Consider the following 19,191-nt stretch of genomic DNA (forward strand, 5'->3'; position numbering starts at 1 on the left):
ACCATAAAAAAAAAAGAAAGAAAGAAAGAAAAAAACTAAAAATAACTAAATAAAACTCATAGTTTTATATCTTGCTGTATCTGATTTTATGTATCTGATGTTTAATATGTATGTTTTTGTTTTTATGTGTGTTTGTAAAATGTGTCTTGTGTCTTGTGTGCATGTATTTATTATTTACATCTGGACTGTGTTATATATTTTGGTTTTTAAATGTTTTCATTTATTACTATGTTTTTTAGATTCATATATGTTGCTATACTTTATTTGCACATAATTCATTGCTTTTTAACCACTGCATAGTACTCCATGTTGTGCATCCACTGCATTTTACTTAACCATTCTGCTGGTAATGGACTTCCAGATTGCCTCCAACTCTCCATCACCACAGATAAAGCTGGAACAAACATTCTCACACGTGTCTTCTCATAGAGCTGTATGAGAATGTCTGTGGAATATGTGTACCCAGGAGCAGAATTATTGGGTTATAAGGTATACGTATACTTAATCTGATGAAGTAGTTTTGGATAGCCTTGCAGTCTACATTCCCACCAGCAGTGCATGAGGATTTGGTTCTGTAGTGGCTACAGTAATGACCCCATATCCTCGTCAACGCTTGACATTATCCAGCTTTATAATTTTGCCATTTTGGTGGTTTATAGAAGTAGTATCTCATTTTAATTTTTGTTTCTCTGGTAGTCAGAGAGTTTGAGCATCTTTTCATAGGCTTGTTAGTTTTTTTGGACTCCTGCAAATTGTCTGTTCATTTGCTTTGTCCATTTTTTTAAATGGGGCTCTCAATCACATTCCAGCTTGCAGACATTCCTTAGATATTTAGATATTTATTTAGTACCAATCCCTTATTGGATATAGCTTTTTCTCCCATTATGTCACCTAATAACTTTGTCCTGTGTTTCTTCATTAAACAAAAATCCTTAATTTTTGTTTGTCAGGTTTATCATTGTTTTTCTTATGATTTGTGCTTCTGAAGTTTTGTTTAAGAATTCCTTCTCTGCCCTTAGATCTCAAAGATATTCTCCTACGTTTTGTTAAGTATAAGAACATAGTATATGACAAAGTGGCATATTACATATTATTAATTACTGTGTGCTCAATTCAAAGGAAATGCAAATTGAAATAACAATCTTCTACCATTTCACACCCACCAGATTGCAGAAATTTTAAAGTCTGATAATTGTGGGAAATGGAAACTTCCATACACTGCTGGCACGAGTATAAAATGATACAGTCCCTTTGGAGAGCTTCTTAGCGATAGCTAGTAAATTTGAAGATGCACAGAACTCTGACCCAGCACTTCCCTCTCTATATGCCTACTCTAGAGAAGCCATTGTCTGTGTGCGTATGTAGACATGTACCAGAATAGTCGTTATAGCCCTATTTAAAGCAGTAAGAGATCCAAACAACTCTCTTTTGTAGAGGAATGAATAAAGTACATTTTAATTTGTTCGTAAAACTGGACTGTTATACAGCAGTTAAATGGTCTAGAATCTACAGTGTATCAACAGGAATAAGTCTTAGAAGTATAATTGTATGAAAAAGTTAAGGAAGTTAGGAAGTTAAGGCTCTAACTGTGTATGTGACCATATATATATGTCCTTGAAGAGGGAAAAAAAGGAGACCTAAAAGGAATCTGGCAAAAGTTAATATTTGGAGGATGTATAAATAAATACATAAGGATGTGTCTAACACTATTCTGTTACTATTGTCTGTGATTTTATATATGTTTAAAATATTTAATAGTTGGTAATTCTATTATAAAAATGAAAAAGCCTTCAGCAAAGAAAAAAGAAACACAAAAAGCTCCAAAACAGCTTCAAAAAGATGAAAAAATTTTTCCTGTTGATAACTATAGTCAGGGTTCGTAAATCTCATAGTTTTATTTAGTTATTTTTAGTTTTTTTCTTTCTTTCTTTTTTTTTTTTTTTTGAGGAAGATTAACCCTGAGTTAACATCTGCTGCCCATCTTCCTCTTTTTGCTGAGGAAGATTGGCCCTGAGCTAACATCTGTGCCCATCCTCCTCTGCTTTATATGTGAGATGCCTGCCACAGCATGGCTTGACAAGCAGTGCGTAGGTCCGCACCTGGGATCCGAACCGGCGAACCCGGGGCTGCTGAAGCAGAACGTGCAAACTTAACCATTGTGCCACCAGGCCAGCCCCTCATAGTTTTATATCTTGCTGTATCTGAACTCTTCATATTTACCAACAACTCAAGACAAATAGATCTAATTTATTTATAGCCAATGCTAGTTTTCTTTTTGATCTAAGCCCAATAATTTTTTTTAAAATAAGGAAACTGCCAGAATTTATTATGAGGTCCTAAAATCTTATCAATGGTTATGGATACCAATCATAATATCCTGAATTTTTCTAATTTTCACCCTAAGAAAAAGTTGAACTTCCTAGAATTGGGTAATAATTACCAAAAATACACTGAAAAATGTGTTTCTAGTAAAACTACCATCCTTAGAAAAAGTGGGCTTTTCACTTTCATCATGGTGCATCCAAATTCCTTGGTGCTGTGATTATTGGACGTAATGCAGGACAAATAGAGATCTGAGAGCACCCCGCTCCCCAGGTAACCTCTCTTTAGAGCATTCCTGTGCCCTCTGCCCCAGAGAAGTGCGAACTGGCTTTTTCACTGACTCCTTGCTCTACTTATGGGCAAGAGAGTTTGCAGAGATCCTCTTAATCTTTTTTAGTAGGAACTTTTGCAGAATCCATCTGCCTGACAGGAGTGACTCCATTTCAAACATAGATTTGGAAGCAAGGAAGTAGTTGAGTGGGGAGACGCAAAATACAATTGAAAAGTTTTTGGTTTGATTTCATTATTTTGTGTTCAGTACTTAAATGACAATTACTGCCCAAAGTCAAATTTCTGAAGAATTCATCTTAATACTTTCCCCCTCAAAGCATGCATGAATTAAAGTAAATTGTGTTTACCTTAAATAATCCAATAAACAGCCCATCAATTTACCTTATGTGAATAAATATCCTAATTACCTCCTTAGGAGCCAAGGAATTTGATTAGAAGATATGACTTAAAAAAAAACAGGGGGCCAGCCCTGTGGCCAAGTGGTTAAGTTCATGCACTCTGCTTCAGCAGCCCAGGGTCACTGGTTTGGATCCTGGGTGCAGACCTACATACCACTCATCAAGCCATGCTGTGGTGGCGTCCCACATAGAAGAACTAGAATGACTTACAACTAGGGTATACAGTTGTGTACTGGGGCTTTGGGGAGGGATTAAAAAAAGGAAGATTGGCAATAGTTGTTAGCTCAGAGCCAATCTTCCTCACCAAAAAAGCATTAAAAAAAAAAAAGGAGAAGATCATGAGTATTTTATTCCCAAACCATATTTATCTTTCTATGATATTAGTATAGTGATTGATATAAGATCAAAACCAGCAGGAGCCACAAACTGTCAATGTAGCCAGACCTATTGAGTGCTGTCCCATTGTATTTGGCTGCCTAATGGGAACTACATGCCAAATTGAGAATATATTCAATTGTTTTCATTCTATTCTGGAACATTAATTTTTACTGTAAAATTTACTGATCCTCAAGACTTAACATTTAAAGTATTTCTTGCTTTCCTGAGAATAAGCCAATATTGAATTATGCTAATAATGTCTCTATTTGTTCAGTAAATTGTCAGATAAAATAATATAATTAGAATGCTCAGAAAAACTTTTAAAAATTACTTTTATATAAACAGCCTACATTTCAGCACAGACTGGTTAGTTCTTAGCTTTATCCTTTGCCCACATATTTCCTCATTTTACCAAAATAGTTCATTATGTTACACATCAGAACAAAATTATTTGAGTTAGTTTTTTCCTCCTTAACTCCCACTTTTTTTTTTGCCAATTAGTCTTACATGAGAGCATTGATGCATTTAAATTCACAAATTAGGACCTAATTTAGAACCCATAGAAGGCAAGCCCTGTAGGAATAAATAACCTACATACATAAAGTCAACTTCCTAGTTTTAGTACAAACAGTATTAAAATGTTGGATAATGTTAGATAATACATGGTGAAGGGCATTTGAGAAATTAATTCTTTATGCTCTTTCTGCCTCCTCTTCTCCCAAGAAGTGTTTTGGCCTCCTTTTGGTGTTCAAAAACTTGAGTATAAGATAACAGGGCAGAGACACACACTAGGTCATATTCTCCTGACTGTCCGTTCAACATTAGTTTCAGCTGCTGTTATTTCGTTCACTTCAGGAAACTTCTATGGAACCCCCAAGCCTCCAGCAGAACCCAGCCCTTTCCAGCCAGATCCAGTTGATCAGGTCCTTTTTGATAATGAGTTTGACACAGAATCCCAAAGGAAACGAACTACATCTGTCAGCAAGATGGAAAGAATGGACAGTTCTCTTCCTGAAGAGGAAGAAGATGAGGACAAGGAAGCTGTTAACGGCAGTGGAGGTGCAGGTTTGTGAATAGATGAACGACTTCTAACTGATCTTACAGGTTGCCTTTAACATGATGCTGAATTGGAAGTAGTAAAATTTTTTACAAAAATTATGTGAAAGATAATTCCATATTCATATGCAAAGCAAGTGAAAGGATTCTAATTTTTTTTAAAGGTTTTGTATGGAACAAAGAACATCTCTGTCAATCACCTTGTAAATTGGAGTTGCCCCAAGTGGCAATTTTGATAAATCAATAATGTTGTCATTAGTAGTAATATAGTAGGCCATTACCCGGCTGCTTAAAAGATTTGGGATTCATTTCTGATGCTGGAATATGGAAATCTTGTTGGCCTAAGTTTTACTTTACAGGCTGTGAACAAAATGTTGATGTTTTAAGATATAGTCATGTGCTGCAGAATGATGTTTTGGTGAACAGTGGACCACGTATACAATGGTGGTTCCATAAGATTAGTACCATGTAGCCTCAGTGTGTATACAGTAGGCTACACCATCTAGGTTTGTGTAAATACGTTCTATGATACTCGCACGATGACAGAAAACGACGCATTTCTCAGAGTATATCCCTGTCATTAAGTGACATATAACTATATAGCTTTCAACCAAAACAAAGTTCAGAGGTTTGAAAATATGCTAATAAAAATTACCTGAAAGATTTGTTAGCAACATCTTGAGTTTAAATTCTGAATCTCTCAAATAAAATGTCCGAGTGCGACTCGCATATTTTTCATTGAATGCAAAACCAACAGAACTGTAGTAGTGGGGACCCTTCTCCTTTCGAGTACCCCTGAATGATGTGGTGACTGCTTATGAGATCTTACACTTCTAATTGAGAGCATGAGCAGAAAACCACAGAATCACAGCAGAACTAATTTCAGAGCTATGTATTATAAGTTTGAGATGTCCATGAGACATCCAGTTGGAAAGACCATGTTTAAAGTTGGACTTAAAAGTCTGTGTTCTTATCTGAAGATAAATATTTGGACATCATTAGCATATAGCTTGTATAGCAATGACTCTGAATGAGATCACCAAGAGAGAGCGTCTAGAAAGAGAAGAGAAAAAGTCCAAGGACTGAGCCCTGAGATGGCACTCCGCTATAGGAGGTCAGGGAGACTGAGAAGAGCCAGTGAGGTAGGAAGAGTACTAGGAGAGTGCAGAGTCCTGGAAGCCAGGGAAGAGAGTGTTTCAAGGAAGAGAGTGACCAGCTATGTCAGATGTTACTGATAGCTCAGGTAAGATGGGCACTGAGAATTGATCATTGGATTTAGCTATATGGAGATGGCTGGTGACCTTGATAAGAACCGTTTTATTGATGAGAAATCAAAAGCCTTGTTGGAGTGAGTTCCAGAGATAAATGGAACAGTGGAAGTGGAGGTAGTAAGTGTAAACTCTTTCAAGGAGGTTTGGTGTAAAGAGAAGAGAAATGGGGAGGTTGCTAGAGGAGAAAAAGAATTATTTTCTTTCTTTCTAAGAATCAAGAAATAACTTGTTTTTATATAGATGGATGTGATCTACTAGATAGGGAAGATTGGTGATGCAAGAGAGAGAGCGAGAGAACTGCTCTAGGCAAGAGTGGATGGGATAGAATTTATAACTGGAGAGTTAACCTCATCTAGGAGCACAGACAGTTCCTCCATAGCAGCAGAAGGTGGAGTACATGGGCACAGTTGCTGTGTAGATGTGGTGGGGGAATTTGTAGAAGTTCTCTTCTGCTGGCTTCTGTTTTCTCAGTGAAATAGAAAACAAGGTCATCAAATGAGATTAGGGATAAGACAGAAGTACTGGAAGATGTAAGGAGAAGGAAGGTATGAAGAGGTTATGTAGGAGAGTGTCAGAGTGAGTGGACTAAAGAAATGTCCTGTGGTTTTTCGCACATCATTAAGTGCCCTCTTGAGGTTAGTGATCGTGAATTAAAAGTGAACTAGTAAGCATTGTCTGTGTTCAGCCACGTGTGCTGAGGTAGAGTAGGTGGAGAGTGAAATTTAAGCAGAATTATGCCTCAGCCAGGCAAGTATGATGACGTAAGGTTGGGGCAAAGGAATCAGAGTATGTACACGGGAGTGACTATGGTGGTTAGTCGTGGAATTTAAGTTGGGTCAGTAGGGCAATGAGGACATGACTATGGGGTGGATGGGGGGTGAGGAACAGTGGAAGGTAGTAAGTAGTAGGATTAATGGATTATAGAACTTGGTTGGATAAAGGATGGTTGGAGTGGAAGTACTGTAAGGAAAGATATGTAATGATATCTAAGGCCTCTTGTCAGATTCTCTGATTCTGAGGCCTTGCCTGCAGGTTGGAGTTACAGTTTTATTATCTTTTAAGTTCTAGAAACGGGTTTTAAGTGCATGAATTGTGAACTCCCTGGACAGTAACCAAATTTTAGTATTCTTACCTATATTATGGAATTTGGGACCATAAAAGGATTTTAATATCACCAACAGAGAATTATATTTAAAAGCAGGAAGTATATTGAGTGTAGTTTTTAAAAATTATTTTTTTGTTTTTTGAGGAAGATTACCCCTGAGCTAACATCTGCTGCCAATCCTCCTCTTTTTGCTGAGGAAGACTGGCCCTGAGCTAACATCCATGCCCATCCTCCTCTACTTCATATGTGGGACACCTGCCACAGCATGGCTTGACAGGCAGTGCATAGGTCCGAACCAGCAAACCCCAGGCCACCAAAGAGGAACATGCAAACTTAACTGCTACGCCACGGGGCCAGCCCCCCAAAATTAGTATTATTTTAAAGGCCTATGTTAAATGTCTGTGAGGCAGCTTGGTATAGCAGTTAGGAACATGGACCACTTAGATTCAAATCTTGGCTCTGTTGTTTATTAGCTGTGTAACCTTGACTAAATTAACTTAACCTCACTGTGCCTTGGTTTTCTCATCTGTAAAATGGGAATAGTGATAATATATATTCAGAGGGTTGCTGTGAGGATTATGAGTTAATATATGTAAAGTGCTTAAAATAGAACCTGGCATATAAAAGTACTGTGTAAGTGCTGTGGCGGCTTATATATATATATATATATATATATATATATAGATTGATATATATTCAGTACATGCTGAATTGATTCTAGTGTTGTTTTTTGCTTCTTTCCCAGACTAGTATCAGAGGTGCTGTACAGGATTAACGTCACTTAGCAAATGAAAAAAATTCAGTATGTTTATTTGTTTTTCAAAAATTATACAGAATGTGGACATAATAGACAGGGAAATTCGCACTAAATATTTGGCATTTTGTTAGAAACGAAGCGGGCTGTTTGAGTGTAACTTTACCTACTTTTCACACTGTTCTGTTTTGAATAGCGGAAAACAGAGAGCGGCATTCTGAGTCGTCTGATTGGATGAAGACTGTCCCAAGTTACAACCAAACAAATAGCTCCATGGACTTTAGAAATTACATGATGAGAGATGAGAATCTGGAACCACTGCCCAAAAACTGGGAAATGGCCTACACTGACACGGGGATGGTCTACTTCATCGAGTAAGCAAATGTCTGTGTCTTTTCTAACGTGCCGCCACCGTGAGGCTTGTCTTCAAAGTGTTTTAACCTCATTTCACCAGACTTTATTTCTTCTTTCTTTCTTTAAAAATACTTTTTTACAAGTTACAGTTGATTCTTAGTGTAACTATTTCCCTGGATGATATTTTATTGGATAAAGGAATAGTGTATTTTAAAACCTATGGTTTTAAAAAAACAGGACGATTAAAAACAGATTTATCACTAATAATGAAAAATGTAGGCATAAAGGGTGTTTTGCTTTTTTTCTTTAACTTTTGGATAGATTTTCAAGTTCAATGAGCATTTCAAGAATTATCATCATTTGGTGGGGGGTGTATTTATTATCTGAGCTAAATATTTTCAGTCCTAGAGTTTAGATTTGATGTATTCAGGCAATATAGTTAAATAATGTAGGAGGAAAATATCGCTGATCCTCAGAGTAATTGATACAATATAAATTCACAAAAAATAAAACTGTTTTATGAGAAAGCACTATTATTATAAATAAAAATATATTTATAGAGATATAGAATATCACATGTATTCAATCAACCTAATGTTTTATATTGTTTGTACCTGAGAACAAATATACAAATATGTCATATAAATAATTTATTAGAAGTTTCATTATGAAGTATTTTTTATATTCTCATGCAGCTGTAATTCTCATCTTTAAAGTAATTTGCTTAGAGGTAGAAGATGAATGGAGTGAAGTTACAGAATACAGCAATTCAATAACAATTAAAATATTGAAGGCTGGACACTAAACTCAAAGAAGATCTACTCAGAAATGATTTAGGGGGTAGAAGACTTGAATCTGTTTCCTCAATTGGTCCAAAATTCCATCTCCGTCCCTTAGAGTGAGCATCTTGCTGTAACAAGTGGGATTCTAGTGTTCAAAAGACATAGATTTTGTGTGCATGGTGTTCTTTTTACCATATATGGTACATTGTTAACTATGTTATACATTTATATAGGCATTAATGACCAGGATTATACAAAACAGACAAAATCAGGTATATTCTTCTCTGTGGACGATTTTAGGGATTTTTCAAGGGTGATTTAGACGTGACTTTCATGCTGACTTTAGAAGTAAACCCCCAAGAGTAAGATGGAGAGTCACTAAAAGTGGCTAATATCTTCAGAAGCAGATTTTGAGACGTTGAATCTGACAGTATCACCCTGCAAATACGAATAAGAGAGTAAATTATAAGGGTAGGGGAAGAATTTATAAAAGAAATGTCTTTATAGGTGAACATTATTAAAATGGATTAAAGGCCTAAATGTAAGATCTGAAACTATAAAACTAGAAGAAAACATAGGGGAAAACCTAGGGGAAAAGCTTCGCGACGTTGAATTTGGCAAGGATTTCCTGGATGTGACACCAAAAGCACAGGCAGCAAAAGCTGAAATAGACAAATGGGACTACATCAAACTTAAAAAACTTTTGCGCGGCACAGGGAAACAATCAACAGAGTGAAAAAGCAACCTATGGAATAGGAGAAAATATTTGCAAACCATGTACCTGATAAGGGACTAATATCTAGAATGTAGTTGAATATTATTTGCTGCTAGATAAAGCTCTCCTGTTTGCTATAGCTAATGTATTTGGTCTGAGTTACTGCTGCTGTTTAATCATGCTTCTGCAAATAAAGAATACTAATATAGGTCCATAATCTTTAGCTATTATGTTTTGGGTATAGCTCCTATGGGCATTTCTTTACCTTGGGAAATATTGGGTAAAATCCTAGCAGATTGCCTACATCTGCTAATTTAGCAGTAAAAATTTTAGATCATTAACCAAAGTTAAGATTTTCGTATGTAGCAATTTTGAAGTTTGTTTAGCAAGATATGCTAAGATTTCTTTTTTTCCCTAACATCTGCATACTCCTAGGTCTCTTTGGAGTTCTGATCCTTTTCGTTTTGCTGAAATTGATTTAACTGGTTTTAGTTTGGGGAAATTCTTTCTCTGACAGAATGAGTAACACAGACTTTCTAAAAATGATCCAGATTTCTCCTTAGATTATCCATTATCCAGCATATAAAATGTGTTCCTACTACAGTCTACCAACTAGTAGCATACCTGGCAGTGTGTAAGAAGGGGCTGCATAGCCAGCTCTGTGAATAGGTCAGGAATTAGAAAAGGTATGGAAGATACGACTATTCCCTGAAACCATTGGCTTCGTTTCCTGAGTGGTCAGCTTAGAGATTAGTGAGTTAATCTCATGTTAAAGACACCAAGAAAAGATAATTTGTTCACATGGTTACTCTCACACTACTTTGCTAATAACTTTAATTTACATTTTGTTACCTTCCTATATATTTTCTTCCGTGATTTTTTCTTTCTTTAATAACCTCATAGTTCAGATACTTAACCCATAACGCTGTTTGTCCACTTAGCTGTGTTATAGTTTTATTTTAGCATTAGATCTGCTGCATGGTGACCTGGTCTGAAGCTAACTGATTGTGACCTATAGCGAAATTTAACAGACACTGCTCTTTGAAAGCATCTGTGGCCTACTTCATATAAAAGGGTGGGGGGGGGGGGGGAATTTTTTGTTCTCTGTGGGGTTTTTTTCTGTTAAATATATGGTCCATGGTAATGAAGACTTAGTTTTGTAGAGTTGAGTTTAACTATACCCATCATTTTTACTTGCGTGTTGCAAAAACAGACACTTTAAAACTTTCGTTTAACACTTTTATTTTAAAGAGCCCCTGTGAGAGCAGAGGCTCTATCTCTGTATTCCCAGCCCCCAGCACTGTGCCCACACATGACAGGCATTTAAGAAATAGAGTGTTTTTTGAAGGGAGGAAGGAAAGAATTCAGCCAGCAAGCAAATAAGGTTTTCAGTGCAGCTTTTTCATCTAGATAATGCACAGTATGGGGCTATGTGCTCACATTTTGACTGATTAAATAAGTATCTTTATTCTGCACTTGGCATTTCATCCTTTCCTGAGAGTCTTCATTCTCGAATTAATGCCTCAAGCATTACCTTTCCTTTATGGCAGTTTTGAAGTAATGGAGGGAGAACAATAGGATTTTGAATCAGAGGTCTACAAACGGAGCCTGTAGGAGATAAATGTTCCAACATCGTATACCTTATAGTCACTTTAAGTCTTTGCTTTTGAAATACTTTTCTTCCTCTTTACTGTGCTAGTTCTAATTGAAATGTTTATTCTACAGCCACAATACCAAGACAACCACCTGGTTGGATCCTCGTCTTTGTAAGAAAGCCAAAGCCCCTGAAGACTGTGAAGATGGAGGTAGAGATTCAGAAACCTTTTATACCATACTTATTCTCTTAATCCCTGCTTGCTCTTCTTGCTTACATAGTGAGTTTTCCAATACCCTAAATAAAACATAATGTGCATAAGCACATAGCAGTGGGTGGATATCATAATCAACTGACTCTGGTCATTATATCTAATTTTATGAGAGACTTTCTCTCTTTTTGAGGATTATACAGTTAAATCCTATTTTTAAAAAATCTTAGTGAAAGTAAATTTGCCCATTTTTAAAGATTTGTTTTAAAGACAAACTTTTAAAATTCTAAATAAATATATTTATAAATTAGGTACATTCTCAACCACAGGATAGCCTCATCATGCTTCTTGAGCCTTCAAAAATGTATTTAGTGTCATTAAGATAGAGATACTTGTATCTATAGTAGCCATTTAGAGCAGCAGTAGAAACTCAGTGAAAGTCTCTAACATACCCCCACTGCACCCCCACCCCACACACAATTTTTACTGCTTAGCAGAAAAACTATTCCTCTAAGAATCATTAGCTAATAATACTTATCTGTCTTATATATTAGAGGTTCTGTTTAATGGTCTAGTCTTACAGAATTTTCCCCAACCAAAATTCTTTACTATATCTTCTTGAATGTAGGATGCAGATGAATAAAATTTGCATTCATTTTGTATCACTCATAAGAAATTATTTACCTTGGTTAAAAAATGAGTGGCTTAGAATGAGGTTCAGGCAGTCCTCCTATAGATTGAATTCCAATTTATAAAAAAAACAAACAGAATTAACACATATTTGGTTCAACATGATTACAGTATTAAGAATATTTCTAGGAGCAAACAATTGGAAAATAGAATTATTTAAATTCTATTTGCAACGATGTAAAAAAAAATTAGATACCTTGGAGCAAGTCTACTGAAAGATGTGCAAATCCTTTACACTAAAAACTACAAAACATCACTAAAGAAATTAATGAAGAACTAAAATAATTGACGAGACATACTGTATTCATAGATTGGATGACACAATATTGTTAATGATGTTCCTTCTCCCTAAATTGATACCTAGATTCAATACAGTCCCATTCAAAGTCCTAAAAGACTGTTTTGAAGAAATTGACTAAAATATATATGGAAATACAAAGGCTGTAGTTGGCCAAGCAATCTTAAAAAAGGACAAAGGTAAAGGATTTAGGGTACAAGATTGGAAGACTTATAAAGCTACAATAATCAAGACAGTGCAGTATTGGCATAAAGATTGATAAATAGATCAATGGGTGAGGATAAAGAATCCAGAAATAGAAGCACACATATTTGATCGCTTAATTTGCAGCCAGCGTGCCCAAGTCAATTCAATGAGGAGAGAAAATTCTCTTTAACAAATGGTGCTGGAACAACTGGATATCCATAAGGAAAAATGAACTTCAACTATACCTCACTCCAGACACTAAAAGTAATTTCAGGTGGATCAAAGAACTAATCACAAAAGCCTTTGGAAGAAAATTTACGAGAGTATCTTTATGACTTTGGAATTAGCAAAGATGGGGAGAAATAGTAACCCTTGTACATTGCTTGGCAGAATGTAAAATGGTACAACTGCTTTGGGAAGCAGTTTGGCAGTTTCTTAAAAGCTTAAATATAAATTTACCATATCACCTAGCAGTTCACTCCTAGATATCTACCCAAGAGGAATTAAAACATAAGTCTGCACAAAGACTTGCGTATAATTATTCATAGGAGCAACATGCATAATAGCTAAAAAGTGGAAGCAACCCAAATGCCCATCAACCAATGTATGGGTAAATAAAATATGATGTAATCATATAATGGGATACTATTCAGCAATAGAAAAAAAAAAAACACTATACATGCTACAAAATGAACAGACCTCAAAAACATTAGGCTAAGTAAGAGAAACTAGACACAGAAGACCAGCTATTTTATGACTCCATTCATGTGAAATGTCTAGAATAGGCAAATCAATAGAGACAAAGTAGATTAGTGGTTGCCTGGCACTGAGGACAGGAATAGAGATTAACTGTAAACAGCACAAGGGATCTTATTGGGGTGATGGAAATGTTCTAAAACTGGATTTTAGTGATGCTTGCACAGCTCAGGAAATTATTAAAAATCATTGAAATTGTATACTTAAAACAAGTGATTTTTATGATATGTAAATTATACCTTAATAAAGTTACTTTTTAAATGGTCTAAGGACTTGAACAGACATTTTACAAAAGAAGATAAAAGAATAGCCAATAAGAACATGAAAAGTTGCTTCTCGTTAGTCATCAGTGCAGTGGTTCCTGCCCCCTGGAAGGGCTACAGTTCACACACTGGCAATAACAAAGTTCGGTGAGATTGTAGAGTAGCTGGGACTGGCACTGTGGGTGGGGGTGTAAAATTATGTGAACACTCTGGAGCACTTTTGGCAGTTTCCCTTGAGGTGTTTTCTCAAGAGAAATGAAAATATTTATTCCTAAAAAGACTTTTACCTGAATGATCATGGCAACTTTATTCATAATAGCTCAAACCTGGAAATATCCCAGATATCCATCAACAAGAGAATGGATAAACAATTTGCAGTATATTCTTGCAATGAAATGCTACCCATCAATAAAAAGAAAAAACTGTTGATAACACTCAATGACATGGACGAATCTCAAAAACATGCTGAATAAAAGAAGCCAGACACAAAAGAATGGGTACTCAGTTATCCAATATTTAAAGTCTGAGAACAGGCAAACTCATCTATGCTGATAGAGGTCAGAAAACGAGGAGGGAGGAGGTAAGTGGGGTGAATTGAAATAATTCTCTCAAATGATGGATGTCTTTTCCACCTTGTTTGGGGTAGTGGTTACTCAGGCACACGCAGTTGCCAGAACTTGTTTTTTTATGATTGAACGAGCACTTATGATTTTTAAATCCCTGAATAAGCACTTAAGATCTGTGCATTTTATTGTGTGTAAATTATACTTCAATAAATAATTTTTAGAATAATCTTTTATAACATACTTCTCTTGTCTGTAAGGCTTTCAACAGTGAGTTCCTCGTGGTGAAATCTGCCACTGTAAACTAGAACGTATACTGCTCTAGAAGTTGACTTTTTAAAGATTGTGAATGCAGTTATTAGTCTTCTCAGGCATGTCTCTTTTGCTAGTCTCCATCCCTTTTCCTGACCACTAATTGTTTCAGTTCAATTCTCTACCTTTTCCTGTTTTCCCTTGTAGACTGTATTTATTTTCATAGCTTTAACTACCAATTTACTATAGCTGGCCCCTTATCTAAATCTCTAATATTGTCCTCTGTTCTGAATTCTATTTCGGTATTTCCTGTTGCATTTGAGACTTTCTTTTTGGTTATCCTGCTAGCACTTCAAATAAACATATTTAAAACTGAATTTAACATCTTTCTCCTAAAGTCACCCCATCCTTCTTTCCATCACAGGTACCATCCACATAATCATCTGGGCCAAAATCCTTTGAGTCATATTTACTTCTTCCTCTCCTCTTGCTATGTTCTCTATATAATTTCCAATTCCTGTTGCTTTCTTTTTCCATATTTTGCCAATATGTTATGAAAACTTTCCACCATATAGGAAATTGAAAGAATTTTACAGTGAATACATATATGCCCACCGCTAAGATTTTACAATGATCGTTTTGCTATATTTGCTTTTTCACACAGCTATCTAACCATCTATCCTCTGCCTATTCATGCTTTTTCTTTATGTTATATCTTCCTCTCCATTCCTCTGATCATCACACACTTGGATTATTCTTGGTCTTTTTTCCTACAGTTACTGATCCTCCTCTAATAACTATGTGCTTTGTGCCAGTGATCTCTAAGATGGTGGTGCTCAAAAGATCTATTTGGGTACCGGAAGAAAATGTCAGAACTTACTTTTCACAATGTTCCAATTGGGAAAAAAAATAAATTAAGCTTCTCTACTATTTTATATGCAGATTAGTAATGACAATCTTACTCATTCCATATGTCAGATTGTCACATATGCCACCCAGAGTGTCTGGAGGGAAGAATGGACATGGCACCTTACTCATGTCAAGGCCACTGGGACGTTTTGCAGTTTACTTGTGCCCAGTTAAGTGGATTTATAGACTATGTTTTATACTTTTAATCCACACAAAGCTGAAATATGGCTTAAAAAGATTTCTGCAAAGATACTACCGATTGAAGGTAATATAAGTATATAGCAAGCCCACGCTAACAGAAAGAAAATGGCAGAGCTGACACATTTCAGATGTCATGTTTTCACTTTTTTTAAACCACATTGAAGTGAAACAGTGATATTTGTTTAGTCTTCATCTCCTTCGTAAATTTGTATTTTGTGTATGCTCTATTACATACTTATTAGTAGAGAAGTACACATATATCATACATATCTGTCGGTTGTCATATGTGGCAGCTGCATGTTGCTCTGATGCTGAAAGCTGTGCCACTAGTATTTCAAATACCAGCAGGGTCATCCATGGTGGACAGGTTTCAATGGAGCTTCCAGACTAGTCAGACTCGGAAGAAGGACCTGGCCACCCACTTCTGAAAAAATTGGCCATGAAAACCCTGTGAACAGCAGCAGAGCACTGTCTGATATAGCGCTGGAAGGTGAGAGGATGGCGCACAAAGACCAGGAAGGGTTCCACTCTGCTGTACACAGGGTCACTAGGAGTCAGAGTTGACTTGATGGCACTAACAGCAGCATACATATTTATGAATAAATGTATATATCTTGTAGGTACATGTTCATATTTTTTACTGATAAGGCTACATGATTAAAAAACTTTGGCTACATTGCCTATTAATCTTTCTAAAATACAACTGCCTTCATACCTCTCCGTTCCTCAGATACCTGTAATGACTCCCTACTGTCAGCAGAATAAAGTCTAGACTCCTTGGTGAAGTATCGAAGGTGTTTTATAATTGAACCATATTCTATATTTCTTTTTCATGTCATAAATATGACATTTTTGTCTTTTCCATATGCCCATTTCTTCTGCCAGGAACCAGCCTTGTTCCTTGTGTCCACCTGCCTCATACCTACTTATCCTTCTAAGCTCAAATCTAAAGTATAATTTCTTTGTAGCCTCCTCTGTCATTCTCTTCAGGGTCAGAATTAGGTGTTCTCTGTGCTCAGTAGTACCATATGATGTATATCTATGGTAGCACTAATTATATTGCATTGTAACTATAAGGGCAATGATTTTGTCATATTCCTCTATATCACCTTTCAGTAGAGACTGAAATGTTTGGAAAGAGAGGAGGAGGAAGGGAGGGAAAAGAAAGAGGAAGGAAAGAAGCTACTCTATCCCCCAGATATTTTGGTCATGCTTTTTGAAAATATTTTTTAATCTCTAAAATTCTGGGGTGAGGCAATAAGTAATAAGTCTGTCTTCATTCACTAGTTTGCAGTTGATAGAGAAATAAGACACGGGAAACAGAGAGATGAGATTAGGATGCCAGCTGATGAGTGACCATGGCTTTAGCTCTGCATCTGTGTGGGCTTACTGATATTTTATCCCAACAGGAGGCAGACATAAGCATTCAGCCTCTGGCCTCTTTGTTCAGCTGCAGGCCTTCTCCTACAAGGCAGGCATGGTGGAGACCAGAGTGGATTGTACCCTCTCTGCCTTCAGGCTGACATCTAAAATAGGGAGAGAAACCAAGAGGCCCTGAGCCAAGCATATTGAATTCATTTTCTAAAACTCCTCAGTCAGATAAGACATTCTTTCTTCTTTGGAGAAGAAAATGAAGGGGCTCAGAAAAACTGGAAATGTTTCTCCCATTCTTTCCCCTCTATGGAAATTTGAAAAATTGGATAAGTGTGTCTCCCTATGCTCTTTACATTAAGGTGACCATATATCTTGGTTAGCCCAGGACTAATCCAGCTTATTCCTGTTGTCCTAGCATAATTATTAATAGTATTCCCTTTTACTCTCAAAAGTAGACAATACATTATATGTTCATCTTAATTATATCTTTCTTAAGATAGAGCAACCAAAATTGCATTCAGTATTCTAGGAATCTTCAAAACCTTTTAATATAAGGGCTATTCACCCGTCCCCACAACTGTGTGTGCCTTTCTAACATTGCCTGTACTTACCTGTGGGGACTCCGCAGTTTGGAACCTTGAGCCTATTTGGTTTATGCTCAGCCAACCTTTACCACTTTGGCTGTGTATATGTCTCCTCCCTGAATGGGGAGAATAGCCCCACAATGGGCTATTTCCATACTAGACTGTGTCTGGCTTATATTGGTATTCTCCACAGTGCTTTGCACAGAGTAGATGCTCAAAAGGGGATAATAATAGTAATATTTTAAATGTAAATTTTTATAGGTAGGAAGATATTCTTTGCATTGTGCTGAATATTTAAGATCTTCTAGGAAAACCTTAGAATTTCTAAAAACTTGCCCTTTCCACTCTAGTCTTCTGATATTCAGAACCCAACTGTCTTTGTATACTGTATTTGATGGTTTAATTGATGTACATATTTATCTTCCATTCAAATAAAATAATTGGTGTTTTGGTTGAATAGTCATTTTAAAACTACAACATCAGGAGTCCATTTTACTCTCAGCTTACTTCTTTTCTCTTAGGATGAAAGAAAGTTTAAATTAAGCGTATTTTATACTAAAATGTGTTGAATGTTGATGTCATTTTCGAGCTTAGAGAATGATAAAAGAAAGTTATCAACCGACTGGAGCTCCATAATAAGAAAACAATTGTAATTCATATACTTAAGTGAGAAAAGTCCTATTTTGGGAAGAGGGAAGAAAGAAAGATAAATATTTGGGCTTTAGAACCAACCAGCTGTTTGATACGCCAGGAATAGTTTTACCTTTTGAATCAACTTTTGGGGGTTATGCTTTAGCTTCCATATGGTTAGGTCTTTGCTTATCTCAAAAGTAAATAAACATATTTTCTCTTGACTCTACTTCTTCCCGTGGTTCTCACACTACCTTTTTCACAACCAAGTTTCAAAAAAACAAAAAGAGCCATCTCTTCTGAGGACTCCACTCCTATTTCACTCTTCGGTACTATAATACACTGAATTTTTTCCTCTACATTTTCAGTGAAACTTCTTTTCTTAAGATTACCAATAACCTCCTGACTGCCAAATTTGGTGAACTCTTTTTCAGCCCCTATCTTTAGTCCTGACAGCTTTCTAAAGCATTTGTTAGTGTTGACCATGTTCTCCTCTTCTGTCTTCTTTGACACCATTTCCTCTAACTATTCTTATTTTCTCCATCTGCTCCTTTAATTGTTAATGCTACTGAGGTTCTATTCTCTACCTTTTCTATTCATAATTTATCTAGGTACTCTTGCCTAATGCCATAGCCTAACTACAATATCTCCCAAATCCTTATCTTCCTACATTTTTCTTTTCAGGACTAGGTTTATGTTTCCAATAGATTGTTAGATATCTCTACCAGGTATTGCACAGGCCCCTCAAAGGTAAGACCTCCCAAACTAAGCTAAATCTTCCGTTCCTGCCCTCAACAAATGACACCATATTCCAGTTCCTTGAGCCAAAAGCTGGTTATCATCTTCAACTTTTTCCTCACCTTATCCTCTTCATTACAGTTAACTACCAAGTTCTATTATTTCTGACCTTTAAAAACCTACCATCTCTAGAATGTCCGATGGTGCTAGGCACTACATTAGGCACTTTTTACATATTATCTGTCACCAAAATGCCTTTAAATCCAAATTAATACTTTGTTCCTATTCCCACAGCTATTTTCATAGTAAATATTCAATAAACATCTGATAGTGTGTCATTTTCGTGCCAGAAGAGCCATTAACCTGGGAATCCTCTTGGCCTCCTCCCCTCTTTTCCTCTCTCCATCTTCATGTCATTGAGCCCTATTACTTTGACTTCCTTGTTTCTTTTATGCATTCTTTCTCTCTGTTTCCACTACCACTGCCTTAATTCCAGCCTTCATAATTTCTTATCTA

At 36.2% G+C, this 19,191-nt stretch overlaps 1 protein-coding gene across 6 annotated transcripts in view; it reads left to right on the forward strand.

Annotated features, from left to right (window-relative positions):
* Window positions 1-19,191, forward strand: part of MAGI3 (membrane associated guanylate kinase, WW and PDZ domain containing 3) — a 223,338-nt gene that overhangs the window by 155,681 nt on the left and 48,466 nt on the right. For 4 of the 6 annotated variants that reach the window (XM_046645054.1, XM_046645055.1, XM_046645057.1 and 1 more), the window contains exons 4-6: window positions 4,245-4,454; window positions 7,772-7,949; window positions 11,152-11,231. In XM_046645054.1, coding sequence (XP_046501010.1) covers window positions 4,245-4,454; window positions 7,772-7,949; window positions 11,152-11,231 — 468 coding nt within the window. The remainder of the gene's footprint in view (window positions 1-4,244; window positions 4,455-7,771; window positions 7,950-11,151; window positions 11,232-19,191) is intronic. The other 2 variants (XM_046645056.1, XM_046645059.1) reach the window with 1 other exon arrangement.

This window comes from Equus quagga, chromosome 18 (assembly GCF_021613505.1).
Source record: "Equus quagga isolate Etosha38 chromosome 18, UCLA_HA_Equagga_1.0, whole genome shotgun sequence".
In the NCBI taxonomy this organism is placed as follows: domain Eukaryota; kingdom Metazoa; phylum Chordata; class Mammalia; order Perissodactyla; family Equidae; genus Equus; species Equus quagga.